This window comes from Bos mutus, chromosome 15 (genome assembly GCF_027580195.1).
Source record: "Bos mutus isolate GX-2022 chromosome 15, NWIPB_WYAK_1.1, whole genome shotgun sequence".
Classification (NCBI taxonomy): domain Eukaryota; kingdom Metazoa; phylum Chordata; class Mammalia; order Artiodactyla; family Bovidae; genus Bos; species Bos mutus.
The window spans coordinates 45,061,273-45,088,376 of NC_091631.1; the positions used below are offsets into that span (position 1 = coordinate 45,061,273).

At 54.4% G+C, this 27,104-nt stretch overlaps 1 protein-coding gene across 1 annotated transcript in view; it reads left to right on the forward strand.

The window, feature by feature from the left end:
• Nucleotides 1-24,465, forward strand: part of KCNC1 (potassium voltage-gated channel subfamily C member 1) — a 44,141-nt gene extending 19,676 nt beyond the window's left edge. Inside the window, exons 2-4 of the mRNA XM_005896771.2 lie at nucleotides 13,855-14,788; nucleotides 21,755-21,943; nucleotides 23,956-24,465. Coding sequence (XP_005896833.1) covers nucleotides 13,855-14,788; nucleotides 21,755-21,943; nucleotides 23,956-24,020 — 1,188 coding nt within the window. The 3' untranslated portion in view covers nucleotides 24,021-24,465. The remainder of the gene's footprint in view (nucleotides 1-13,854; nucleotides 14,789-21,754; nucleotides 21,944-23,955) is intronic.
• The last annotated feature ends 2,639 nt before the right edge of the window (nucleotides 24,466-27,104 follow it).

The window sequence follows — 27,104 nt, forward strand, 5'->3', positions numbered from 1 at the left end:
CCGTGGGGACCTCGGGGTGTTGTGAGGCTCTTCCTCCAAGAGAAACGGGGAGCTGAAGCAGGGTTTTGAGCAGAGAAATGACACAATCAGATTTACATTTTAAAAGGATCATGTGGCTGCTGTGTTGAAAACACTCCTAGAGCTCCAGGAATATTGGAAGCCGAGGGACCAGTTAAGAGGCTCTTACTGTAAATCTACGGATGGGGTGGTAATTGTGGTGGTGGGAAGTGGTCAGATTCTGGATTTATTTAGATCTGAGCCAACAGGATTTCCTTACAATTAAATGTGAGGTGTGACAGAAAGAGAGGTGTCAAGGATGACTCCAGGGTTTTTTGGCAAGAATGTCCTGGGAGAATAGAGTTGCCATCTCTTGCAATGCAGAAGGCTGCCGGCAGTGGGGGTGGTATATAAGAGCTCATTTGACGTGCTGAGCTGCAGAGACAACTAGTAGACCTCCACCACAGAGCCGCGAGGGAGCTGGATGCTGGAGTCCTGATGCAGATAAGCATTTGGGAGTGTGCAGTTAGTGGTATTTGAATAGGTGATGGTATTTAAGCTTTCAAACTGGATGGGTCACTAAGGGAATGAGTGTCAATGGAGAAGAGGACCAAGGACTGCACTCTGGAGCACCCCACAAGTTAGAAGCTGGGGACAAGATTGCCAAGGATATCAAGAAGGAGCAGCCAGTGAGGTGGGAGGAAAATCAAGAGACTGTGGGGACCTGGAAAGTGTGACAGAAAAGAGAGAGTGGTGAGCTGTCTTAGAGGTTGCTGATGGTCAAGGAAGGCAAGGATGGGGAATTGTTCCTGTTCTTTCTGCTTAGAATGCTCGTCCTCACACCTTGCATTTCCCTAGTGATTTTTACCTACCTTTCCAACCCCTGTACCCTTGTCACTTCCTCCTGGGGCCCCTCCAACCCCCAGGCTTGTTGTTAAAAGCCCATCGACTGCTGTGTGCATTCCCCCAAAGTCCTCATCTCCTCATACAAATATGTATTTGCCTGCCTGGTTATTTGATAAATGTCAGTCTTCCCCAGCAAGACCTATGGCTTGTTTTTGCGCACCTTGTACCCAGTGCCTGGCACAGGCCTGGGGTAAAGCTTAAATATTTTTTGGAGGAAACACAGCTGTGGTCCCACCTGGATTGTGTCCACTGCCCTCCCTGACCTGTCCCTCTTGGGGTCATCGTTTTGTGTCTCTCAACACACACACATGCACACACATGTACACACATATGCATACCTTATAGGGAGTCAGGACCCTTGACTCAGTGCAAAAACATAAGTGGGCCCTGGGGGAAAATTTCACTGTGGATTCCTAGTGGACACTTCATAGAACTTGGAGCCTCAGTTTTCTCATCTGTCAAATGGCGGCAATAAAGGCTGTCCTGCTGATGGCCCAGCTAGTGTGTGTGTGTGTGTGTGTGAGAGAGAGAGAGAGAGAGAGCGCGTGCACACACACACACGCACACGCATGCACGGTGTTTATATGGGATTCAAAATGTGAAGATATTGTGAACTTTAGCCAGCTGTTCCTATGACATTATAATGTGTAGACAAATGTCTTCGTCCAAGGGTTGCCTGGATGGATATGAAAGAGATGTATAAATGGAAGCCCTGGAGTATGGTGGTTTTAGCATCAGAGAGACTTGGTTTCAAATTCTGCCTATTGCTTCCCAGCTGTGTGGGGTTTTATTTATTAATTTTTTTGCACACATCTTAACCACTCTGAACCTCAATTTTCTCATCTGCTAAGTGGAGTTAATGATACCTCCCCTTGGGAGGTTTTTAAAGATAAATGAGATCATGTTTGCAAGAGTAGTCATTATTCCTTTACAGCAGAGGTCAGTGAGGCTCAACAGAGCTCAGTACTCTCACCACTGAGGTGGCTGTGAGCACTGAAAAAGCGTGCCATCCATGTGGCCACCTGCAAGCGGGTGCCTAACACAACCAGGCTCTGAAACAGGCCGAGAGCTGGCCCAAGACAGGAAGCATGGATGGAACCAGAGGAAGCCTGGCACACGGGAAGGACAGCTCAGGGTGGGCCCTGTGGCCTATCTGCAGGTGTGGGCAGGGCTGTCAGAGGGAGGAAGTGTCCTGGTGACCCCAGAGGGCAAAACTGGGATCCCTGGCAGAAAAAGGCAGGGAGGCTAGCTTAAATAAGAAATGCCTGTCTGGATAGCTGTCCAAAGACAGAATGTAGTCTCAGGAGTGCCTGTCACTGGTGGTCACCAGCAGAGACATCTGCTCTGGGTTATTGACCCAGCCCCAGAGGGAGTGCCTTCCAGCTCACTTCCTCATCTGGGAGTCTCATCAGGTGTTTCTTATTCCGGTCTGTGGCACAAGAAGGTTTGAGGCCCATGAGACACACGTACAACAGAATCCTTAGAAATAAGGAAGGAAAGAAAAGAAAATATGAGTTGTATAATGAAAACAAGAAATAGCAACTCTCCATACTTCCCTGATGGCTCAGATGGTAAAGCATCTGCCTATGATGTGGGAGACCTGGGTTCAATCCCTGGGCCGGGAAGATCTCCTAGGGAAGGAAATGGCAACCCACTCCAGTATCCTTGCCTGGAAAAATCCCATGGACAGAGGAGCCTGGTAGCCTACAGTCCATGGGGTCGCAAAGCGTCGGAAAAGACTGAGTGACTTTACTTTCATTTTAATACCCAGGTAAATGATGGGTTCAGCATTGAGCATCAAATTTAACTGAGCTCCCTGGCAGTCAGAGCAAAAGAGGAAATATGAAGGGTTCCATAAGTCATCATTTGCTAATAGGAAAGTAGACAAGCTCATCCGGAAACAGATATAGTTCTATATCCTAAACTAGAAGAGGAATTTCCTGTGTGGAAGGCTGGTATTCCTCCAGGTTTAAGATACTAATGGGAGGGCTTCCACCTTGCAGTGCAGGGGATGCAGCTTTGATCCCTGGTCCAGGAAGATCCCCACATGCCAAGGGGACTAAGCCCAAACGCCACAACTACTGAGCTCTGGAGTCCGAGAGCCGCAACTACCGAGCCTGTGTGCTGCGGCTCCTGAAGCCCACTCTGCCTAGAGCCCGTGCTCCACAGCAAGAGGGGCCACCTCAACGAGAAGCCCATGTACCGCAACTAGAGAAAGCCCACGTGCAGCAACGAAGACCCCACGCAGCCAAAAATAAAAAAACAAAAAAATTTAAAAGATGCTAATGGAAGATGTTTACTGCCCATTTTCCAGCAGGAACCCTCAGGTCACAGGAGCAGGTGGGAAGGGCACCTTCTCTGGGGCCCTGACACCTGGTCTTCTTGGCCTGAGGCATGGCAGGGGAGCTCTGCGACCCCACAGCCCCGCTCCTCTGAGGCTCTGGGGCTTGTGGCTGACTGAGGTCGAAACCAAGCTGGAGCAGCCTCATTCATCTCATAGGGCGCAGCCAGGCCAGCCTGCACTGTGGACGTTTCCCATGGCTGTCTAAGGAGCCTTTGGAGGGTCTGAAATGCAGGGCTTTGAAGCAAAACCAATCCTGCCGCTGAGAACCTCTGAGATCTGGAGCAAGAGTCTTCTCTTCCCTAAACCCCAGACTCATCGTCTAAAAAGCAGTAGTAACAGCAGAACTTACCTCCCTGGGCTGGCGTGAGGTTTACATGAGACACGATGCTAGGAGAGCCCCAGGAAGCCTGCTCGACAGCAGGAGGCTCCATCATCATTTTGTCACCCAAGTTAGGGCCGGGAAGCCCGGAGCTCACTGTGTGACCTTGGGTGTCCTTTCCCGTCAAGCCTCATTTCCTCACAGCCCTCAGGCTGGGGCTCACATGGAAGACCCCACGGAAGTAGGCCTGTTAATCACCCTCACTGTGAGCAGCGTGAGCCCGCAGTGCTGGGTCTGGGACATGGCCCTATCTTGGGCTGCGACCCCTGGAAACAGGCTCTGAGGGGCCAGGCGTTGGCTCTCCACAAGACTGTCATTTTCTTCTGGTTTGTTGTTTGCAGGCAAGTAGTTGCAACAGGAGCAAAAAAAAATTAGAGGGAAAAAACCTAAAGTTAGACACATTTCTCCCTTTAGCTGTTGCTGCTGTTCCTTGCAATCACTCCCCCACCCCCAACAATTTGGGTGGAAAAAACCCAAAATGCTGTGTTTGGATTTTTGTGGAGGGAAGCCTTGGCCCAGCTCCTGGAATACCAGTGTGCAAGGGAACTGGCAGTCTTGGGGTTTCTCCCTGCCCTGGAATTCCACCCTGGATCTGGGAAAGCCCTAGACACTCAGCCTTTCCCCCAGGTGCCTCCTTGTGCCTTGCTTCTGGGCATGTTATTGTTCTTATGATTGTCCCCATTTGAAGAAGGATGGGATTGAGCCTCTGCAAAGTGACTTGCCTGCCCTCACACAGCCAGTGGCAGAGCTGGGATTTGAACTCGGGTCTCGGAAGTCAAGCCTGGGACTCTCTCCCTTCTGCCACGCCGCCTGCTTCTCAGCCCCCAGTGTGGTCTCAGGCTGAAGAGGCCCCTTGTGCATCAGAGCTGCTGGGCACTTAGGACTCACTGGCCTCGTGGATCCCAAAAGCCAAGGCGGGGCTGGCAGCATCAGAGCCACGGAGGACATAGACTAAAGATAAATGTCTGGCCCCGCCCACTGCTGTGTGTGCAGCCCAGGACTCTGCATTTGAGTCTCTGCTCAGTCCTGCTTCCCAAGCACAGCGGCCTCTACCCACCCCTGCCTCCTTTGTGCCATACCAAACGCCCCAGAGAGGGCCTTTTACTCCCTGCCTTCCCTTCCATGCTTCTGGGGGCTCTGGGTTAGCCCTCCCACCTAGTTCTCCTTGTTGCTAAATCCAGAAACTTCTACCTGACCCTGTCCCACCGGTCTCTCAGGAAACATGGCTCCCTTGTCCTCAGGGGCCAGGGCTGGCCTCTGATGGGCAGGCTCAGGCAGAAGTGTGGACTCGGCCTCACTTGTGTCGTATGGCTGAGTGTGGTGGGCATGGGGCGACTCTCTAAAGGACCAGGGTGCTCTTTTGTGATGGCATTGGGGGTGAGGGGTGGGTCCGCTTGAGTCTCCCAGGTGCCTCCAGCTTAGCAATTCCCTGACCAGAAGATTCTCAGCTTCTACATCTGACGTGCTCTGATGCTGCGGGTGCTGTTGTGATGGGAGAGGGCCAGAGCTGGAAGAGGTCCACCTCTGGTTCATGCGGACTGAAGCAGCGCGCCCAGACACCTCCTTCTTTCTTTCTGTGTGCTGTTTCATCTTAATCACAGCCACCCAGAGGCAGGGGATATTATCTACCCCTTCCCTGTCCAGGAATGAAGGCTCAGAAAGGGATGCTGTCCAAGGTCACCAGCCGGGCCAGGCCCCAAACTCAGGCTGGTTTCACCTCGAGGTCCAGCCGTTTCTGCTCCAGCGGCTGCCTCCTTTGACAAAACAGATGTGTGCTGCTTTTGACCTGGGAGTTAGAAGGCAGGTGGGACCCTGAGAGCAGAGGCCTGAGAGGGGGCGTTAAATAAGCAAAGGCTCAGAGGCTGCGATGACGGAAGTCCAGAACTGACGCTTCAGGAGAACCCAGCTCCTACCCCTGCTCCACCCTGAGAGCTCCGTGACTTCGGGCAGGTCCCTTCCCTCGCACTGCCTCCATCTCCAGGTTCCTGCCATACGAGCTGCTTTAGGGCCAAAAACCTGTGAGGGTCCCCTCTGTCTTGTTCTTCTGGTTTCTAGTGTTTTCCCAAGTCAGGGTACCATATTCAACATGCCATGAGCTAAATAACAGCATGTTGGGAAGAAATACTCTTTTAAGGGTGTCTGTATTTTGTGACATAGTTTCATTTCCAAAATGTGCATCTTGGAGTGAAAACAACACAGAACCTCTGCTGCCCCAGAAGTCACCCGCCTTGCTGTTGAGACAGCCCTTTCAGCCCTGGGCCTGGGGTCTGGAGGATGAATTCCGTGAAGTGGGTTGCTGTCCCACTGGGAAAGTCTGGGTTCCCCAAAGGCTGCACAAGACCTTTTCTGGCCTTGGTTCTCCCAGCGGCCCAGCCTGGGGCCCAAGACTGAGTGGCGCAGTGAAGGGGGCTGAGGGGATTCCCATCTGGGCACAGCCCTCCCCCGTGGTCTTCTCTGGGCTGGTGCAGTGGCCTCTGGCTACCTCCACCCTGTCTACTCGCTTTTTCCTCAGTCAGAGACCGTCCCAGAGAGGAGACATCACTGCCCTTGACTAGTGTGAGGGACTGTCTCCGGCATGGACAAGGATCATGGTCTCAACTCAGAACACGTGTCCAGAGTGCCCAGCAGACCCTGATTCTCCTAGGAGATGTGCACACACATACACGCACATACACACACATACCACCCCATACATGTCCCTACACACACACACACATCACACCCATGCATGTCCTTATACACACACAAATGCTTTTCTACCACCTATATGAACCACACACAGTGACCATTTACACGAGCCTCTGACACGCGCCTAGAGTCAGGTCACATAAGCAGGTGACACACCTTTACCACGCACACACCCACTCCACATTTACACACCACCTCTCCCCCTCCCCTGCACGCCTCCCCCAGCACACAGACCTTCCACGCAGCATGTTCTCTGCACACACTTTTACACACTCCTGTCCACACCCTCCAGGTAGTACAATGGGAAGCATCTCCTGCCTGCTGCTCCCTGAACTGGGTGCCAAGAGGGCAGGATTGGTGAGAAGGACCAGGGCTGGAATGCGGATGCTGGACAGAGCACTCAGGATACAGCCAGGCCTCTGACTGGGCGGTCATAGTGGAGGCATTTATTAATGGACCAAAAAGGAGATGGACCCCAAAGAGCCTCCTGTCCCCCTCAGAGCCCTCAGCTAGGCCAGCACAGTGTGGGCATGTCCAGCCCAAGGAAGTCCAGACAAGCCTAATTCAGTTTCCAAACTCAACTCGACTGACAATTTATTTAGGCCAATTGGCCATCCCGCCTGCTCTGCATCACTGACTCCGCATGGATTAACTCAAACGCTGTACACCCCTGCTGGGCAGATTTAATTAGGCAGAAAAACTGACCTGACGCCTCTAGGGGCTTGGGGCCTGGACACCAGCCAAGGCTCCCCTGGTTAGTCCCACTGGTCGCAGCCTTGCCCAGTGTCAGAATCCTCAGAAGTGACCAAGTCCAGCCCTACTGTACCAAGATGGAACTGAGGCTCCGAGGGGGGGGTGATCTGCCACGGTCACACAGCGAGGGAATGGCCAGGTCAGCATGTTGGCCCACGCACCACATCACAACCAGGGCCTTGCTTCTGGAATGCCAAACTGCAAGAACACAGATTCCCCACGGTGAACCCCTGAACAGTTCTGAAAGACAAGCACAATTTTCTAAAGATGACTGTGATATAAATAATTTATAATGAAAGTCACAGCACATCTTGGTCATTTTAATAGATAGTAAATTGCCTTTCTGATTTATAGTTTTAGGGGTGGGGTTACGATAAAAATAACTTGGTGATTTATAAAACATCTTCTTAAGTCAACAGATCGTTAGTAGGTTTGTCTGACTTTACAGCCAACAGTCTCACCACCCTGGTTACCATAGCAACAGGATGCCTCTCTCTGTTGCCATGGCTACCTCTTTCTAGAACACAATTGGTGGGTCTCTCACAGTTTGTGATTCTGAAAAAAAGAAAGAAGAAAAGCCAGAACTACCAGTTTGGGTTTATGCTGCTTTATCAGGCAATATTGCCTGCACTGTCTTGAAATTTCACAGAGTGGCCTCTGAGGTGTGGCTAGACTGGGTGATGGCTGGCCCTGGGCTGCCAGACAAAGCTCCCTTTTTGGCCGCCTGTTAGACTAGAAGCTCAGGAGGATCGGCCCTCCAGCTGGTTTGGGTCCTGGGTGTGGGGGCATATAGCTACTGCTGCTGGAGTGGGCTGGGGAGAAAGGACAGGGTCTGGAAAATGGCAGGACATCAGGAACTGGTGGGTGACAGGCAGATCTAGGGATGGGAAATCCAGGAGTCTGGGCAGGGAGGCAGGCTGAGGGCATCAGAGAAGGCTGGGGAAGCTGAGGCGGGCTGGGACTGCCATCCTGTGGGAGAGTCAGACATTGAGTCAGTCACACCCAGCGGGGGTGAGGCGGGCAGAGGAGGGCCAGCTGTGCAGCTACGCCTGGCATTCAGGGTGTTTGTAGGAGGTATGCTGTGTGGTGACCATCCGTGTGCTCTGAGTGTATACGCGCAGGGAGGGTGGGGGCTGTGTGGGTGTGTGCCTCATGGTACGGCGCCTGGGTGTTCGTGCCTGATGGGCAGTGATGTGTTCCAGTACCATCCGTCTGCCCTGTGTTTTCTGTGTGTGTGGTCAGGACCCTGGGCTGTAGTTTGTGTGGTCACTCGTCACAGGTGTGTGCTTAGGTAATGGGTCAGGTGCCTACTCTGGGCAGCAGTGTGTGTCTGGGGGTGACCGTCCTCAGGTGCCCAGCCCTTGACGGCAGCTCCTATATTCCAGCCAGCTTTGGGGCTAAAAACACAGCTCTGTGCACTAGGGAGCTGGCCTTAACTGTGTCTGGATGACTCGATCTTGGAGCTTGACACCCATAGCTTGGACTCCATGTGCCAGCCCAGGGTGCTGCGGAGACCGCTCCTAAGGCTCACTGCCTGGGCCTGCCGGGCAGAGGTTCCCTCCCTGCCAGGGGTCAGCTGATTCTGGGAACTCCCCATCCTTGGGCATCCACCCTGTCCCTCTGGCTGAGCTCCCTGAACAAGTTGTGGTCATCTCTCAGCCTGCCCTCTCTGGGTCTGCCAGGACACGGTCAGCCAGATAGAGATGCAGGCTGGGCCATCTGAGGCTGCTGTTGGCATTGATTCCCCGAGCAAGATGGGGCAGCCTCCCCACCCCAGGCACTCGCAAGTGCTGGGCACTGAGGCCCAGGACCATTTCAGGCATTCTGGGCTCCAGCCTGTGCATTCAGGTATCCTGGTTCTCTCTCTCTCACTGGGGACGGACATAACCTGACCTCAGGGCGTCCAAGCTATGGATGTCAAGCTCCAAGATTGAGCCATCCAGACACAATCAAGGCCAGCTCCCTAGAGCACAGAGCTGTGTTTTTAGCCCCCAAAGCTTTGGCATCTCTGGTGGTGGACAGAGCTTAGACAATGGAGCCAGATCAACTTGGGTCCAAGCCTCAGCTTCATCACTAGCCTTAAACCTTGGTTTAGTCCCTGAACCTGTTTCCTTTTTGGCACAATAAGGTACAACCACCTGTCTCACCAGGTCTGTGGGAAGGTTAAAGGTGCACAGCAGGCCTTTTAGCATTTTTTTTTTTTAATGCATGTACTGGGTCTTTGTTACTGTGCACAGGCTTTCTCTAGTTGTGGCGAGTCAGGGCTGCTCTTCATTGGGTGCTCGGGCTTCTCGTTATGGCGGCTTTTCTTGTTGCAGAGCACAGGCTGTGGGGCATGCGGGCCTCGGTAGTTGCAGCTCGTGGGCTCTAGGCCACAGGCTCAATAGCTGTGGTGAACAGTCTTAGTTGTCCACGGCATGTGGGGCCTTCCCAAACCAGGGATCAAACCCGTGTCCCTGCATTGGCAGGCAGATTCTTAATGGCTAGACCACCAGGGAGCTCTAGGCCTTTAGCTTTGGCGGCTTCTCCTCTCTCCTTTCTGGCTCAGCTTCCCTGAGGATGGGTGGGAGGGCACTAGAAACTCGCTTGACCATGGGCTCTTGCTTTGGCTTTGATGCGCTGGGGCTGACTTGCTAGTCGCTAGGCTTAGGAGATTGTGGCAGTCTGAGCAAGCTGGGGCGCTTTCCTCCACAGTGATCCAAAGGGCCCACTTGGACCCAGATGTTGCTGGGGCCCTGCCTGTGACAAGGGACTAGGTGCCTGCAGCAGAGTCTAGGAAGCCTGACTTACACCTCCCCAGCTCCTCTGGGGAAGAAGTCCTAGTATCTGACTCTAAGGCTGATCGCTGCTGCCCACCCCGGCACCCCCACTCCTTGGTCTCTGGGGCCCAAAGAGGAAAGAATCTGAAAGGGATGGCCATTGATCCCTGAGAACCCAGGATTTGTCTATCCTAATTTTAGAAGACCTTACCACTTCCTGGGCCTCAATTTTCCTGTCAGGACCTGTTGTTCAAGAAGAGCCAATGGGTGTAGAGCTCTGAGGGCCTTTGAGGGCACCTGGGAGGAAGTGAGAAGACCCCGGGGACATCAGTGCCCTCTCTGGGCTGTACCTGTGAGGCTCCCCAAGCACTAATGAGCACAAGTTGGAGACAGTCTCGCTGCCTCCCTGGGGGAAATTTAGAGGCTCCTTGGGTGGTAGGGTGGGGGGGACTTCATTTGCTGCCTCCTAAGGGCCTCAGGGCCAAGAAGAAGTCTCCCTGGGAGAGGTGTCCCAGGAGAAGGGCTACTTAGTGGGGCACTGATGGGTGGATGGGTTTTTCCACGTGGAGATCAGCAGGAACACCCTGGAGGAAAGGGCAGCAGGTGCAGAGACACAGAGATGGAAGGTCAGAAATGGCAGAGGGTAAGCGACTGATCTGATCTGATCTGATCTGCATGTGGCAAGAATGTTGGGTGCTTGCAGGGAGAGGTCCCTGGGAAGTCAGTGCGATCAGGGCACAGGGAGCCTCACAGGCTAGGCTGAGAAGTCAGGGCTTTTCTCTGTGGCCAGATGGCCAAGCAGAGAGCTGGGATTCCAGTTGTTGCCCCTTCTGATAACTGGGTGGATGCTGTACTCATGGCTGAGATTGAAGCCTACAATATGCTGGCTTTTATGACAGTGACCCCATTGAGAGAGAGTCTCATGTGCATGGAGGGGACAGAGGAGGACAGCTGTGGGATGATTTAAGAAGGGGATGCCACGGCTGATGGAGCAGAGGAGAGGCAGCACCTGCTGCCTTCCACCACCTGGCCGGGATCAGGAGCCCGGAGATGCAGCAGGCCCAGCCTCTCGGCATCCTTTAGATACTCACAGTGTCCATGTTCCTCTCCTCTCTCAAAAAGACCAGGGCAGGAACGTGACCTGGCCCTGGGAGTCTGGGCTGTGAATTCCAAGCTCTAAGACAGGGCCCTTCAGAGGGAATCTGAGGCCAAATACTCAGCATCTGGGGATATGTTCTTGGCTCCAAGAACTTTGATAACTGCTACAGGAAAAAGTGCTGGAGCTGGATGAACCTGGATTGGAGTTGGTGACCCCTTCCAGTTGCTTCCAGTTTGCTTTCCTGGCCTGCCCCTGTGGTGTCCCAGGTCAGCACTCTCTGGACCCTTAACGTGCTATTTCTGGAATCAGAAAACCTGGCTTAAGTCCCTGCACTGCCCTCATCTTGTCCAAACCCCATGTACTTCACAGGGCTGATGGGGGCTCACCTTTTCAGTCCACTGCTTTTTACTTGTCTCTGTGTGTGTCCTTTATCTTCAGCTGTGTGGGGGGCTCCCTGGGGGCAGGGCTGAGGTCTTATTGCACTCCATGCTGGGCACAGCCTGGCGCTTGGTGAGGAATGGAAGGAAAAAAGTATGGATGGGTGGATGGATGGACAGGTAGATAGATGGGTAGGTGGAAGGAAGGAAGGGAGGGAGAAAGGAAAAAGAGAGAAGGAAGAGACGAATGAATAAATGCATTTCGGATGGAAAAGAGGGAGAGAAGGGAGGAGGAACAAAGGAAGGAATAGAAGAAGGGAGAAAAGAAGGATGAATGGATATGTGGCTAAAAAGGAGGGAGAGAGGGTAGGAGGGAGGAAGGATGAGTGGGTGAAAGGGAGAAAGAAAGGAAGAAACAAAGGGAAGAAGGAAGGCTGGATGGAAGGAGGAAGGCAGAGGGGTCACACTCGATAGTAATCTAGGATCAAGTTTTTGAAAATTGCATGACTCTCTAAAGCCAGCAGGAGCCAGCATGCCATGATGAGTGGCTTGGGTAGATCATTTCCTGTTTCTTTGCCCCAGACTTCCCATTTATAGCATGCAGTGCCTTGGACCAGATAATCTCTAAAGGTTGCTCTTACTCTGATATTCTAAAATGCTGACTTTGCCCCTTTCCTTCTCCTCTCCCTTTCTCTCAACCTGGAATGTGTCTTTGCAGGTCCACACGGTTCTTCATATCTAGATCTGTGCTAGGTTGAGTGTCAGGTCTCGTGGCTATGGTCAACCCAGACAGGGTCACCACCAAGTGGGGAGGTACATCAATACAAACCAAAGAAATTACTAGAAGCAGCACGGCTGCCTCTTGTGGCAGATAAAGAGTGGCACCTTGGCACTCCTTGAAGTTTTCTGTGAAGGCAGCTCTGGAGAATGAACTTGCCACCCATTCTAGTTTGTAGCCCAGAACTGCCTCCAGGGAGATGGCCTTGCACGGTTCATGGTCTGTCTTGATAGGCTGGGAGAAGGGGAGTCCAGAGGGGAGGGAAGCAGCAGGAACATGAAAGCTGGGTTCCTGGAGGAGAACCCCCTGGCCAGGGTTCCTCTACCAAGGGCAGTGTTAAAGTTCCATGATCCCAGACTGGAGGCTGTAAGAAGAGCCCTTGTCTGGAATTCAGTCTGAGTGGGAAGGTTTGAAACTCTGACAGCTGCTTGATTTTCTTTCCTAGGGTACCCGTGTTTGCTTGTGGTTAGAGAAGCCCAGTGGGTCATCAGATGGGGTGAGGGTGACCAAATCAGACCACAAAGTCTCCTGAACCTCTCTCAGGGGGTGGGGCCAGAGCAGGCCATTCTGGACAGACTGGGTTATCCTGGCCATTTCTTTCTCACCCGGGTAGGGGATCTGAAAGGACCAGACACCCACATATGTTTGGAAAACCCTAGTTCCCCAGCAGCTTATTCCTTCCTCCCACCCACCCCCTTCCCCTGGGGCCAGCCGGCCGGAACAGGAGCAAAGCCATCTCTATGGTTTATGGTGCGTTTGAGGACCCCTGGTCCAATTCTCCTCCTTATGCCTGAATCTACAACCCAGTATCTCTGACAAATGACCATTTAGTCTTTATTTCCGTATCTCCAGGATGGGTGGAGATACACCCATCTGATACACCCAAGTGTATCACCCATTGGAGATACACTTCCAATACATGATGTGAGTTCCTGGGACAATAGAGAGAAGTGGGTAAAGGAGTTGTGTAAGGCCTTGGGGAAGATACGTCTTTTGCAATTCAACATAGGATAGAATATGAAGAGACTGCCTGCATGAGGTACAGAGCCCTGAAAAAGAGAGTGAACAGCCTAGCGGAGGGACGGAAGAAAGATGGGAGATGTGGCCTTTGAGGGGCCTGGCTCCACCATAGCTTCCCTATCCTCCTTTCTTTGCCAACCTCAGCCTCAGCCACCTAGGTCACTTTCATCAGTGGTGGGGTGGGGTGCTAAATGCTTTAATAAATCACATCTAGAGTGCAACATCTCAACAAAGTAGAAGTTTATTTCCCACCTGTGTATTTAGTAGGTGTCTTTCTTTCCAGGGACCCAGCTACTTTCTTATGGTGGCCCTGCTGGCTTCCTTGGGCTTCAACATTCAGAGAAAGAGAGAGGGCATGAAAGGTTGAGCAGGAAGGTTTTGTGAGCCAGGCCGGGCCTTCATGCACACCTTTTTGTGCACTGTCGGATGGCCTGAGACCAGTCATATGACCCCACCCAGCCTGGAGGGCAGGCTGGGAAATTATGGTCTAGCCACTCATCCAGGAAGAAAGGAAAGGCATTTGTGAAGACAGAGAAATCTCCGCCACAGCCTCTTAACCCTGCAGGTCTCTTACCCCCATACTCCACGCTCTGAAGAGGGAATGGTGGCCTGCCTGCCTGGCCCATGTCAGAAGGGGTGTCCTGCAGGCATCTTGCCCAGCCTGGCCCCAGACTGGACCTGGCCCAGAGGCACCCAGTCTCTCTGCTTTGGGGGAAGGACCTCCCCTCTGACACTGTGTGTTTCTCCTCCACAGTATGTGGCCTTTGCCTCCCTGTTCTTCATCCTCGTCTCCATCACTACCTTCTGCCTGGAGACCCACGAGCGCTTCAATCCCATCGTGAACAAGACGGAGATCGAGAACGTGCGCAACGGCACGCAAGTGCGCTACTACCGGGAGGCGGAGACGGAGGCCTTCCTCACCTACATCGAGGGCGTCTGCGTGGTCTGGTTCACCTTCGAGTTCCTCATGCGTGTGGTCTTCTGCCCCAACAAGGTGGAGTTCATCAAGAACTCGCTCAACATCATCGACTTTGTGGCCATCCTCCCGTTCTACCTGGAGGTGGGCCTGAGCGGCCTGTCCTCTAAGGCCGCCAAGGATGTGCTGGGCTTCCTGCGCGTCGTCCGCTTCGTGCGTATCCTGCGCATCTTCAAGCTGACCCGCCACTTCGTGGGCCTACGGGTCTTGGGCCACACTCTGCGAGCCAGCACCAATGAGTTCTTACTGCTCATCATCTTCCTGGCTCTGGGCGTCCTGATCTTCGCTACCATGATCTACTATGCCGAGAGGATAGGGGCTCAGCCCAATGACCCCAGCGCCAGTGAGCACACCCACTTTAAGAACATCCCCATCGGCTTCTGGTGGGCTGTGGTCACCATGACGACGCTGGGGTACGGAGACATGTACCCGCAGACATGGTCCGGCATGTTGGTGGGAGCGCTGTGTGCGCTGGCGGGCGTGCTGACCATCGCCATGCCTGTGCCCGTCATCGTGAACAATTTTGGGATGTATTACTCCTTAGCCATGGCTAAGCAGAAACTACCAAAGAAAAAAAAGAAGCATATTCCGCGGCCACCGCAGCTGGGATCTCCCAATTATTGTAAATCTGTCGTAAACTCTCCACATCACAGTACTCAGAGTGACACATGCCCGCTGGCCCAGGAAGAAATTTTAGAAATTAACAGAGCAGGTAGGAAACCTCTTAGAGGCATGTCGATCTGACCTTTCACCTCTGCCCCCTGTAGCGATGATTCCAGATTCAGTCAGACTGCTTCCTTAGTTCCGTGGGTGACTCTGGACCCCACGCTCAGTCTAGAGGTGTGGCGTCTGGGGGCCCAGGAAGATGCTGGGCAGCCAAATTCATGAGGCGAGAGCCTGCTAGAACCTCACTGGTGGCCCCCGGTAAGGAGGTTGACACACCGGTCTCGTGGGGTTCTGAAGAGATGCCACGGCCCGTGAGGTTGCTGAGGACTCTCTTAGCAGGAGCCCGGGGGCTCCGCTGCTCAATGGGCAGGAGTTGGGCATGAGTCGCTGACTCAGGCCACTGACCCGGAGTCACGGCGGGGCGGGGTGGGTGTGATTGGGAAATGCCAGACAGCTGCCCATTTGGTCTTTACACGGCTCCCTTCGGGCAGTGCACGTGGCACGGATGGTGCCTGGGCTCTGGCAGGAGGTCCCTGCAGAGACAGCAGCAAGGATTCTCACCCCCCCAGCAGAGCCTGTCTCCATAGCTGAGTAGCATTCCTGCTCCGATGCCGGCTGCCTAGCTCCAGGCGCGTCCTCGGAGACGCCTCTTGCCCTCCGTAACAAGCTTACTCACCCCACAGCATGCGGAACCAGCTCATCTTCTACCACCACTCTAGAGTTTAGCGTTTATCTTTAGGAACCTGTTGGAGTGACTCTAGCTTTCACGTTGTCTGTTTGGGTTGATGGTCCAGTGGGAGTTTCGGTGGCCTTCTTTCTGATGGAAGCGGCTGGTGAGCGAAGGACTAGAGGGGGCCACCACCCGGGCAGCTTAGATGAAAGCGCTTCAGACCAGCAACAACCTCCCACTGAGAGTGTTCCCTGTTTCTGGCAGTAGGGACTGCAGCAGCAATACACGACATCCCAACCAGTGTACGCCCACTTTCCCGTGAATTCAGTGGGGGTCAGGGAGGGGGGAGGGGGGCCATGAAACAATACTAGTCACCGTGGGATATATTCTCATATTCCATGGCTAGTGGTTCGTTATGGGACTATCTCAGTTTTATGAGAACCTGCACATAGCACATAAAGTTGATCATGGGGCTCTGGTCCGAAGATAAAAAGCCCATAGTCTACCTCTACCCATGGAATACCATCGACTTATTCTGTGGACACAGGGATTTGAAGGGAATGAATGACCCAGAAAAGCATGACAACACTGAACTCAGAAGAGGTGCCGGGGCGAGGGAGGCTGAGTGAGTGACAGGTAGTGTTTAGTCTGCAGAAGACACCCTGTGCCCAGGGCAGGAGGTGGGGCTGCAGGCTCCCTCAGCCCCAGAGGAGCAAGTTGTCCCCTGGTTTGAATGGCCTCCCCAGTGGCTGACTGATTCTTTCTTCCCTGATGCCCCACTCTCTGGCCCACCACCCCATCCTACTCCGCATCCGGCTTCATCACATAGCTATACTGACCAGAGTGGTACCCTGAAAGTCCACCTCTCTGTCTGAGGTCTTTCTAGCCCCTTCACCCGGTCCCATACCCCTCCCCACTCCCTGGGATCCCTGTAGACACCTGAGAGGAGTGTGGCTAGTGTTCTGGGCTGGGCCAGGAGCAGGGCAGGGGTCTCAGAGGCTGGAATGGGAGGGCCTGGGGTGGGGCTGGACTCCTCAGCCAATGCGTGGCTTCTGCTTAGCCAGCCAGGCATGGGCCGTGGAAAGCCCCTGCCCCGCCTCTCTGCTTTGGATCATCTCGCCCTTCTGTTCGACCTCAGGAGCACCGTCACGGCGAGGAAAATTCCTGGGGCTCTGGGAAAGGGTCTGGGTGGGCCTCGCCCCTAGCTTCACGCCAGGCCTCAGCAGGAAGAGTTGAGCCTGAGTGGCATCACCATAGCACTCCTTGGCCCCCTGTCCCATCCTCCCGTGATTCACTCCCGCCAGGCACAAATCCTTCAGTCCCAGACAATGCTAGTATTCTCCATGTGCTGAGGGCATGTGTGCATGCACACATATACACACACATGCACACATGTGTACACATGCATGCATGTGCACACACAGAGTGCAGATGTGTGTTCTGATATGTACACCAGCTAGCCCCAGGACACAGGCCCTTTTCCCGGAAAGCCTGTGCACTCCTCCTAGAGCCCCTGCACCCCACCACCACGACAGCCCTGGCCCTGGGACCCTCTTTGCCCTGGCCCCAGGTCTCAGGGATCCAGATTGTCCTGGCTTAAGCCAGGTACTTAGAGCCCTTCTCTCTGGGGCCCAGCTGCCTCACTCCCTTCCATCCCCCACACACTGCCTCCTCCCCTTTCCCAAGTTCTTATTGCTCCTAGGGGTGCTGTCTTGACATCCCAAACCTGCTCTGAGCCTGGTCCTTCACCAGAACCCTCCTCCCTCTGAAAGCTGGTGTGTGAGACCCAAATTATCACCCAAGTGATAAGCATAAGTGTGTGATCCTTAGGGGATGTCTCCCTATCTCTGCATCCCCAAGTCTCTTCCCGTTGGCCTCCTCTTCTGCTTGCAGCTATGCTCCTTGGTGGGCATGGGTTTGGGGTGTGTTGGTGAGTGAGTGTGGGGGAGGCCAGAAGCGAGGAAGGCAAATGTGATGGGAGGCTGGACCCCACAGGAACTGAGAGCTGAGATGCAGTCCCCAAGACCTTGACAACCGCCCTCCACCCCAAGGGCAGTCAGTTGGCCCAGTGAGACTCCAGTTCTACCTTTAGAACCTGGGTTGGGGCAAAGTGCAACATGCTGGGCTCTGAGGGCACCCCCTGCCCAGGGCCAGACTCCAGGACTCAGGCAAGCCGTCCCAGTCATGTCAGCAGCACCCTCCCCTCCCCTCCCCTCCCCGTCTTGGTCTCTCCTGCAGCCTCAGGTCAAGTGTCTGGTCTCCTCGGTATCACGGCTGACGTGGCTCCAGTGTCTGGGGGATTCGTCCCGGCAGGGGTTGTAGGGTCTCATGGGAGGATGCCAGGATGGCACCCCCATGGTCAGGGGCTGGGGTTGATAGTTCAGGAGAAGCTGCTTCTCTTGCAGAAAGGGGGTCCCTCCCTGACCTGCAGCCGGGGGCCCAGACCACCTGCTCTGGGCAGTTCAGAGTGCTCCCTCTGTCCTGCCATGTGCCTTCACGTGTGTCTCGTCCATCTCTGCTCCTGTGATGTGGGTTGCTCCTCTGTGGTGCTGCGTCTGGGGCTGTGGGGTCCCACCATAGGTGAGCAGGGGGCTAGTACAGGGGATGGGTGGTGGCCAGACCTCCCCCTTCCTGTCCATCAGCACCTAGGGCAGCAGTGAGGTCCTGAAAAGCACCCCCGTCTGGGTCTGCCCCGAGCTGGGACAGAGCTGCCCCTGCAGCCTCCAGGGTCTGCCCTGAGCAGCTGAGTCCAAAGCGGCCCCCGCCCCGGCCCTCCACGTCTCCCCTGCCAGCTGCAGTGGGTGCGGCAAGTGGTGTACCCCCCGGGGCAGGGGAGGTATCGGGATTGGGACAGGGGTGACCAGGCAAGGTGTGGGCAGGGCCCCTCTGCAGGGGCTAACCAAGTTTCTGCTCAGATGCAGGGCCAGGGTGGGCAGCGGGGGGGCCCTGAGTGGGGTCAGCGAGGCCCCCTGGTGGCACAGGGGGAAGGAGCGGAGAAATAAGGGGCTCTGAGGGCCAGGACTGGGTGTTCTTTTCTGTGTTGTTCACATGCTCTCTCTTTCTCTCTCTCCACTAATCATGTTTCTCTCTCTCTCTCCTCGTTCTGTTGCATGACTTGTGCCGGTTCTTGTGATTGTACTCAGCTCGTATCTCTCACAGACCGTCCCCAGTTAACCTGGGGCTTTTTCCCTGAGCCCCAGGCTGGGCAGCCCCACCTGGGGGGCTAAACCCAAGGAAATTCCCAGCCACCCCACCTGCCCCACCCTAGCCCTGCGTGCGCCCCCGGCGCCCGCTGCTGGTGTGAACAGTAAGTACCTTGGTGGTGCCCAGAGACCAGGGCACACAAGCCAGCCTGCTGGCTCAGGGCCGGATATCGGGTTCTCCTTGCTCCAAAGTTTAAAAAAAAATGACCCTCTCGCGGACGCTCATCTCTCTCAGCCCATTTCAAAGCCTGGAAACCATCTTTGTGAGACGCTGCCCATGCTGCCATTTCATCATCGCAGGCCCTCGGGTCTAGTCGGGGCCAAGGGGCCCTGGCCAGGGAGGGCAGGGCTCCCAGCCTTCTGGGGAGCAGGTGGGAACTGAGGGACCTGGTGACCATCTCATCTAAAGGACAAGGTCGGGGTATGAGGGGGCAGTCTTGGGTGACCTGGCGCCTCTGGCTTTTTTCATGAGTTCCCCAGGTTTGGTGAGCTGGCCACTTTTTGGCTAGTCTCTTTTCCAGCCCTCCTCTGGAACTGGGGAGGGACAGTATGGTTCCCAGTTTCTGAGAGCACCCCACATCACAGATAAGCCCACAGCCCAGGGAGGCTGGCTCCTTCAAAGAGCAGGACCCAAACACTCCCACCAAGGCTCGGCCTTTTCTCAGAGGACATGTTTGAGAGAAGAAGCAGGCTCTGAGAAGGGAAGGGGGTCTGGTTCACACCCACCCAGGCAGCCCACTCAGCTGCCCCCTGGCCCGACCCCTGCAGGGAAACCAGCCTCAACTTCAGGTCCTCTAAAGGCTGTGGGAGCTGGCTGCCCCAGGGGCACGGCACTGGGGGGCAGAGTCACACAGAGGGTCTCAGGCTCGGCTACCCAACCCTGGGTGAGCCCTGCAGGCTGTAGATACCTCCGCTGGCAGGCAATGGCCAGTGGAGAGATCACAAGTTCTGGCTCTCCCCCCAGATGGAGATGCTGCCTGGTAGGACTCACTGTTTTCCCCTAGAAGAAAATGTGTACAGGGTACTGTGGGCTCCAACTTCCATCCCCTATCCACTGCCTCCTCCCTTGAACTCCATTCCTCTCTCCCCAGAGACCCTTGGGAGGTCCAGCCAGACTGGGAGGAAGGGCCGGGCTGGTCTGTGTGCACACCTGTGTGCCCTCAGACACACCCCCAGTGTTAGGCAGTGCCCAGTTCCCCAGAGAGGCCCCAACCCCAGTCACGTGGTATCAGAGTTACCCTGGTAACTAACCTTTCTGGTTCAGAGTGAATTGGGGAGTGAAGCCCCTGGGATCTGTCAAGAAACACACTGTACATGAAATGCTTTGCCATCTTGTACGACAGACTTTTTTTTAAGTTCCAAAATTATGATGGGATTTTTTTTTTTTTTTTTGGATTTGCTTTATGAATAAACCTGATTGGTCCATTTCTCTTTTGACTGACTGCCTCTTTGTAGTGACATGATGTGTACACGGGTGGTGGTCCCACCCGCGGGCACGCCGAGTGTGTGCACACGGAGAAGGATCACTTCTGCGTGTAGTTACATGATGTGAACAGGGTCACGGAAGAGGGTCAAATTGGGTGGAGACTCTCTCCAGCTTTTTGCCCCTCTTTAGCCTTTCAGAGGGCCTCCCGCTGTGGTCACACCCACGTTGGGTCTGTCTTCCCTTGAGGCTCTCACCCTGGAGGAAGTCTTTGAGGAAACCTCAGGCTTCCCTCGTAACTCAGTTGGTGAAGAATCCGCCTGCAATGCAGGAGATACAGGTTTGATTCTTGGGTTGAGAAGATCCCCTGGAGAAGGAAATGGCAACCCACTCCAGTATTCTTGCCTGGAAAATCCCATGGACAGAGGAGCCTGGTGGGCTACACAGTCCATGAGGTCGCAAGAGTCGGACACGACTTAGCTACTAAACCACCACTACCACCACCAGGGCCCACCCTGGGGACTGAGTCGGTGCCACCCTAACCAGGAAGAGTCTGCTTGGAGGGCAGAAAGCAGGGGAGGGGTCCCCAAGAGTGATGGGTGGACTCAGAGGCCAACAGAGCCCTCTCTGCCAGCTCCAGAGGCGTCCACGATGCTGCTCTTGGATTTGGGGGAGCGCCCTGCTCTGGCTAGAGCTGCGCCCTCACCAAATGTGCCCCCAAACTTCTTCCCAGGTTCCTTCTCAGGCTACCGCAGAGGCCAAGACTCGTCTTTCCCACCCGAGTCCATCAGCCGCTGTTGTCTTTACACATCCATTTGCTCTGCTTTGCGGGGGACGCTGCCGAAAGGAGACGGAGGAATGGGAGTCCCTCCCAAACCCTGGCTGCTGTCACTGCCTCATGCCTGCATTCTTGTTGCGCCTGTGCAAGCTGGCTCTGCTTGAGGCAGAGCGAGGTGGAAGACCCTGGCTTGGTCTGGGTGGTGAACGGAGTGGACTGAGTGACCAGCTTAAGTCTGTACAGAGAGGGAGCAGATTGAGTGGTCAACTGGATGGGGGACCAGGAGACTGCGTGACCAGGCCTAGTCTGTATGGGTGATGGAGCATAGAGAGTGACTGGATTAGGTCCATATGGGGGTGGGATAGAGTGATCAGATAGGGTGTGATGGGGGAACAGCATAAAGCAAATGACCAGAGAGGATCCACAGGGGGCCTGGAGTGGAGTTGACCCTTGGGGTTTGGGTGGGGCCCAGGGATGCCTGAGCAGACAGCTGGATGTGGAGGGGGCAGCCGGGCTCTGGTCAGCAGCAGAGGGATCAGAAAATGCTGCCGCTCTGGACAGGAGTGTTTCTGCGTGTCTGTCTGTCTTCTCCCTGAGCTCTGTGTCTGGCCCTCTACCCATGACCGCATCCACACCATCCTGTCTCATCGGCCCCACCTTGGACGTTGGGCCCGGCCCCCCAGCACCGCGCTTGCTGGGCCCATCACCAAACTCATCTTTTTGCAAACTTTGAGCAAACCCAGGAACCCTCCTCCCCAGCACTGTGGGCAGCCCAAAGGCTGCCCGAACGAGCTGGGGACCCCCAGCCTCGTGCCTCTCCCGCTCACTTTTCTGTCCTCAGTCACGCACTACCCTTTGCTGATGTCCCACTCTGGCCTGTCCCCCCCCGCACTAAACAGTTTTCAGTGTCTCAATAGCTTCTGCTTATATGTTTGAAGATTCCAAACTGAATGGGGAGGTGGCGAAGGCCGCGCTGGCGAACGAAGACTGCCCCCACATAGACCAGGCCCTCACTCCCGATGAGGGCCTGCCTTTTACGCGCTCGGGCACCCGCGAGAGATACGGACCCTGCTTCCTCTTATCAACTGGGGAGTACGCGTGCCCACCTGGTGGAGGAGTGAGAAAGGGTATGTAGAGGAGGCCGGGGTGCTCTGCATCAGCGGGCCTGCCTCGCGCTCCTGCACAGGGGTGGGCGGGGCGGCGGGCGAGGGGCGCTGAGGGGCAGGCAGGCACAATGAGGGGGGAAAGGAGCAGGAGGAGCCCCAGGGTCGGCCCCCAGAGGTCTGAGTCCCACCCTTCCCAGTTGGGATGGTAGGCTGGCAGAGAGAACCTGAGGTCCAGGCAGCTGTGGGTTGCAATTGAGCTCAGGGGTAAGAAGGGACTTGGGGACAGGCTGGCCGACTACATTCCCCCAAGGCAGAGGGGTACCCAGAGATGTGGGAAGATCCTCAACTTCCCCCAGGCTACTCTGGCAGATGGCAGGTCGGACCCCAAAGGCAAAGTGATCTCCCCTGTCCCTTGGCTGGGGAGAGCAACAGGGTAGGCCTGGGCTGGCCAGGACCCTGTGGGCCTAGCCACCCAAGATCCATGTTCTGGAAGAGGCATCCTTTAAAGAGAATCCATATAGACCAGTTGGGGTGGGGGGGCGGTCATGACGAGAGAGATAGCTTAAAGGCTTGGCAGTGAGGTCAGCGTCCTTGCAGAGGTAAGGTATGTGCCAGTCAGAACACTGCGAGTGGCAGATAGGAAACTAGCCAAGAGGAGGTGGTTATGTATGACTCTGTGCAGCCCCTTCCAACCCCAGCACCCAGTAGCCGCGGCCCCAGGTGTGGTCAGTGCCCCCTTGTGGTTGGTGAAGGCAGAGCCCTGTGGTGGTCAAGGTTGAATCAAACCCTTGTCTTGTAAACCGACCTCCTGGGGACAAGGCTTCCACTAGAGCTTGAGCATGGACTGGGGAGAAGTTTGGGGCGGGGGCCCAGCGCACCCTAGATCCAGGCTCCGGACACCAGGCAGGGCCTGGAAGGCGGAGGAAGCCATCCTCGGCACAGCAGGCTGGCTGGGCAGCTCATGCATGTTGGGGAGCGGCTCACAGGCTCACACAGTATGGTTGCATGCTGACTGGGGTGAGCAGGTTGGGCTAGATAGTTGGCTTTTTAGAGCAACAGTTGGTGTAGCTGGTAGCCATTCACAACTGCTCCAGTATTTGAAATGGTTCAATAATATGCGAGGAGAAAATAGAGAATTCAAAATAAAGGGCAAACCCAGAAGAGGAGAGGCAGCCCACACGGAGACGGGGGAAGTCCTTCTGGTGCTTGGCGTGCTCTCCTGATCCAGGCTGGCCTCTGCTTCCTTGCCCTGCCTGGAGGTCCCGTGGACCCCAGCGCGGCATACCACACCCCGCATGGTGCTGCATGGAAGGGGGGCTGCCGGCCTGGGGGCTGCCTGCCCCATCCTCGGAACCTTCCATGGATAGGCCTAAAGCTCCCCTTCACAACTGGCTTTCTCCCAAGTGGAGGCTCTAGAAAACCAGGATCAGGGGCAAGCCCAGGGGATGGGAGAGGAAGGCATGTAGACCTTTCCCCATGGCTGTGCTCTGCTGGTAAGGTCTTATGGGGCTGCCTGTCTCCCTCATCTTGAATGTTGGATCAATCTGTGTGGCCTGAAAGAGCAGACAGAAGAGTTTCTTGACTGGGCTTCCGGAAGCCCAGGGTGTGTGGGACAGAAGCAGCCTGTAGGGAGCAAGGAGTCCGATGGCAACCACTGTTTGAAGGTGGTACCCACTCTGCAGTTCCCCAGAGGCACTGAGGGTGGGGAGCCCCCACCCACATCCACATGGTCCTGCTCTCATGGAGTCATGACAGCCACTGAGGACTTGCTTTTCTCAGGATAATGCCAGGCCATGAGCTGTGTGCGGGGTAGAGAAGAGTTAGGGGCTCAACCCGTTCCCCCAGGAGGGAGAGAAAGAGGCGTGCTGGGCTGGCTCACTGCATGGGAGAACCAAGCCAGCTGGAGAAGATCCTGCCTGCCTCTGCATGCGGCTGTTCGGTCTTTCCTCCTCCTTCCTTAAAAACTAAGTACCAAGCGGGATGGGAAAGCCAAGAAGAGAAGCTCAAGTGTTAATTGTATTCTTTACATACAGATCTTTGCAAAGAAAGCCCTGTCATTGCTAAGTATATGCCGACAGAGGCTGTGAGAGTGACTTGACCAGGCGACTTGGCCCAGGACACTGGTGGCTATTAAGCATCTGGGTGGACCTGCAGCCCCTCCTCGCCCTCGGACAGAGTAAATTCACGCCATGCAGGTTTGCCGGACGAGTCCGAGTGGCCCAGGCCTTGTACTAGGACGGACGTAGCTTTTCTACGGCCAAATGGTAACTGACCGTAGAGGATTTCTTTTCCTTCTTTTCTTTTTTTTTTTTTTTTTTGAGAAAAAGCTTTTAATTTATTCGGGGAGGGGGTGGGATGGAGGGGTTCCTTAGCATGACTTGCATGAAGTTCAACAGAAAACCCAGCAATCCAAACCCACGAACCCCACCTCCCCTGCAACTGTATGATTACCCTAAACCATGACAACAATGAAGAAAAACAAGCAAGAGTCCTCTATTTTCTTTCAAAGCTCTTTCCTTTTATACATGTTGTTGGAGCCAAACTGTAAAGGCGTTCGGTAGAAACCTGTACGTTTTTTTGGGGTGGGGAGGGGAATGAGCGGGTTGGGGGAAGGAGTGGGGATGAGTAATGGATTGCTTCCCTTTTGTACACGGAGATTCTAGAGTAAAGGTTCCCAAAAGGGCAGTCGGTCAGTCATTGGTCATATTGACCTCACCTTCATAGTTCATCTCTCACGTGGAAACGGAAAACTTTGCTCCAAATAGAATTGTGGAAACGCACTGCCGCCTTCTTCCCTCTGTTTGGCATGCTTGCGACCCAGCGGACGTCTCCCCAAGATCCCTGACAGCGGCTAGTCTAGGTTGATTCGATCATCTTAGCAGTGTGTAGATTCAGTGTGACCAACTTTCATAACAAATTGTTCATAGTAGATAATCAACACCGTATGGATTTTTCAAGTGTTCTTTCAGAGCACCAAAAAAGATCAGGACTGTGGGAGGGCCAGTCCTCCTCCACCTTGATCAAGGCACAACCCGGCATTGTATGCAATTTAGTACTTCAGAGTTTAACAAAAACAAAAAAAAAACTGCATGCCCAATGTTATGCAAAGCGATTCTAGCATGAAATAAATTTTGTATCATGGTTTCTGTATAGTCTAAAGCAGATTTGTTTTCCTGAAGCAATCGGAGGTTTGCAGAGACGCACTTCTGCATCTCGAATAAATATAGTATTTTCCCAACAGAAACAGAGGACAGTAGCTTGGCTTTGGTCTGATTCTAAAATTAGTGGTGGGGTGGGGGGTGGGGAAGGATGATATTTTTGAAAAACACATGCTTGAGTTGAAAAAAAAAAAATGCAACATCTCAAGCTCTCACTGCAGCTCGCAACATTCCTGGAAAGAGAGCAATGCTGCTTTAGTTCAGCACCCTCCCCTCCCTGGGCCCTGGCTCTCGATAATAAAAAGCTGACTTTGGACATAAAGCATGAATTTGGGTTTTTATTCCTCCAGCAGTGTCGCAATTTGGTTCTGGGCGCCTGGTCAGGCCTTCTGCGGCTCGGCTGGGGTGGGGTAAGCCTGAGCCCTGGCTCTTCTGGTCTCAGGGACCCATCCAAGGTGCAGGCTGTCCTATCACTGGGAGAAAGCCAGGACCGCTCTGCCCACCTCACCCTGCCCCTCCCCAGATCCTGTTGGTTGGGGGTGGGGGGAGAGCTCAGGAGGAATCAACAAAAAAGGCCTTGACCTAAGACGGGCCCATCCTCTGGGGGTTCACCTACATGGAAACGTCTCTCTGGATCCTGCTGTATTCATGACCCTTGAATCTGGTTATGTGGAGGTCCTAACCCCTGCCCCCGCCACTGCCCTTCATGCAGACCGTGGTCACCTCCCTCCTAGGGCCATTCTTGAATTTGATGGAGCCAGAGGCAGGGGTCTGATGGATCTGGGTGCTCCACCTAGCTGTACCCTTGCTGGGCACTGTCCAGCAGCCACCCCATTGCATACCCCTCACTCAGCCTGGTGGCATCTTGGAAGGGGTGCAGGCCTCTCCTAGGATCTTGATTTGCTTGAGTTGCTCACTTGGTCTTGATTTGCTTGGGTATTTCATTTGGTTTTGGTCGGGGGGTGGAGTGGGGATTGGCGTTCCAATTCTTTTCCTATCCATTAGAGAATCTCAGGTGGTAAAGTCGCTAATGGACATGGCAGGCCACCTCTGAACACTTTACAGATGAGGAACTGAGGCCCAGAGGGGAGTGCTCTGACCAGGGCCACACACAAGTGGAGGTCAGTTCCTCCCGGATTTCCATTCCCTCCATCCCTGCCAGTATGGCCAAGTCAACGATCATATGGGTGGGTAGAAGTCTGAAGGTGGGTGTCGAATTCTCACCCAACAGTTTCTCATCCCCTCTGAGCACTTACCTCAACTTCTGAGCTCCCTGTGCAGTCCAGGAACCAATGAATAGGGGGTGATGCGTGCAGCAGTGAGTGGCAAGACCTCTGCCCAGGGGTCACGCGGCCACAGAGCTGCCTGATCCACACCACCTGAGTAATGGCCATTCATAAGCATCAGGACAGAGAAGCCAAGCAGTGTCAGCGACTGCAGGGAGACCAGAGTTCCCTCGACCTGGGGTCCATCCTGGGAGAAGTGCCTCTGGTGGACTCAGGTGGGACTTGACACGAGGCCATTGGAATAGGGGTTTTCAGGGACATGGGAGCTGATGGGGAACAGGGATTAACATACACTGAACATCTGTCATGTGCAGGACACCTGAGACAAGCTGTCTGATGATGACCCACAATAATTCAACATGCCCATTATAGAGGCAAGAGAAGAGGCACAGAGAGATAAAGTCACTGGTTCAAAGCCACACAGCTGATGAATGATGAAGCTAAGTTTTTAACCCAGGTGGTCTGACTCCAGAGCTTAGGTGAAGCCATCTCAAGTCCTCATTGAGGACTTCCTGGGGCTGGAGGTGGAATTGATTGGAACACCGGAGTTATTGGTCCTGAATACCAGGGTCCTCAGGCCATGGGTGTGACAGAGGGGCCATTTACCTGCTGCCCTGAGCTTTCCATGCACATAAAAATATTTGACTACCTTGATTTCCTGCTTAAACACCTGTTGTCCTGAGAATGAAGCCAGAGTTCCTTAAATTGGCTGGCAAGACCCTCCGGATCTCCTCTCCC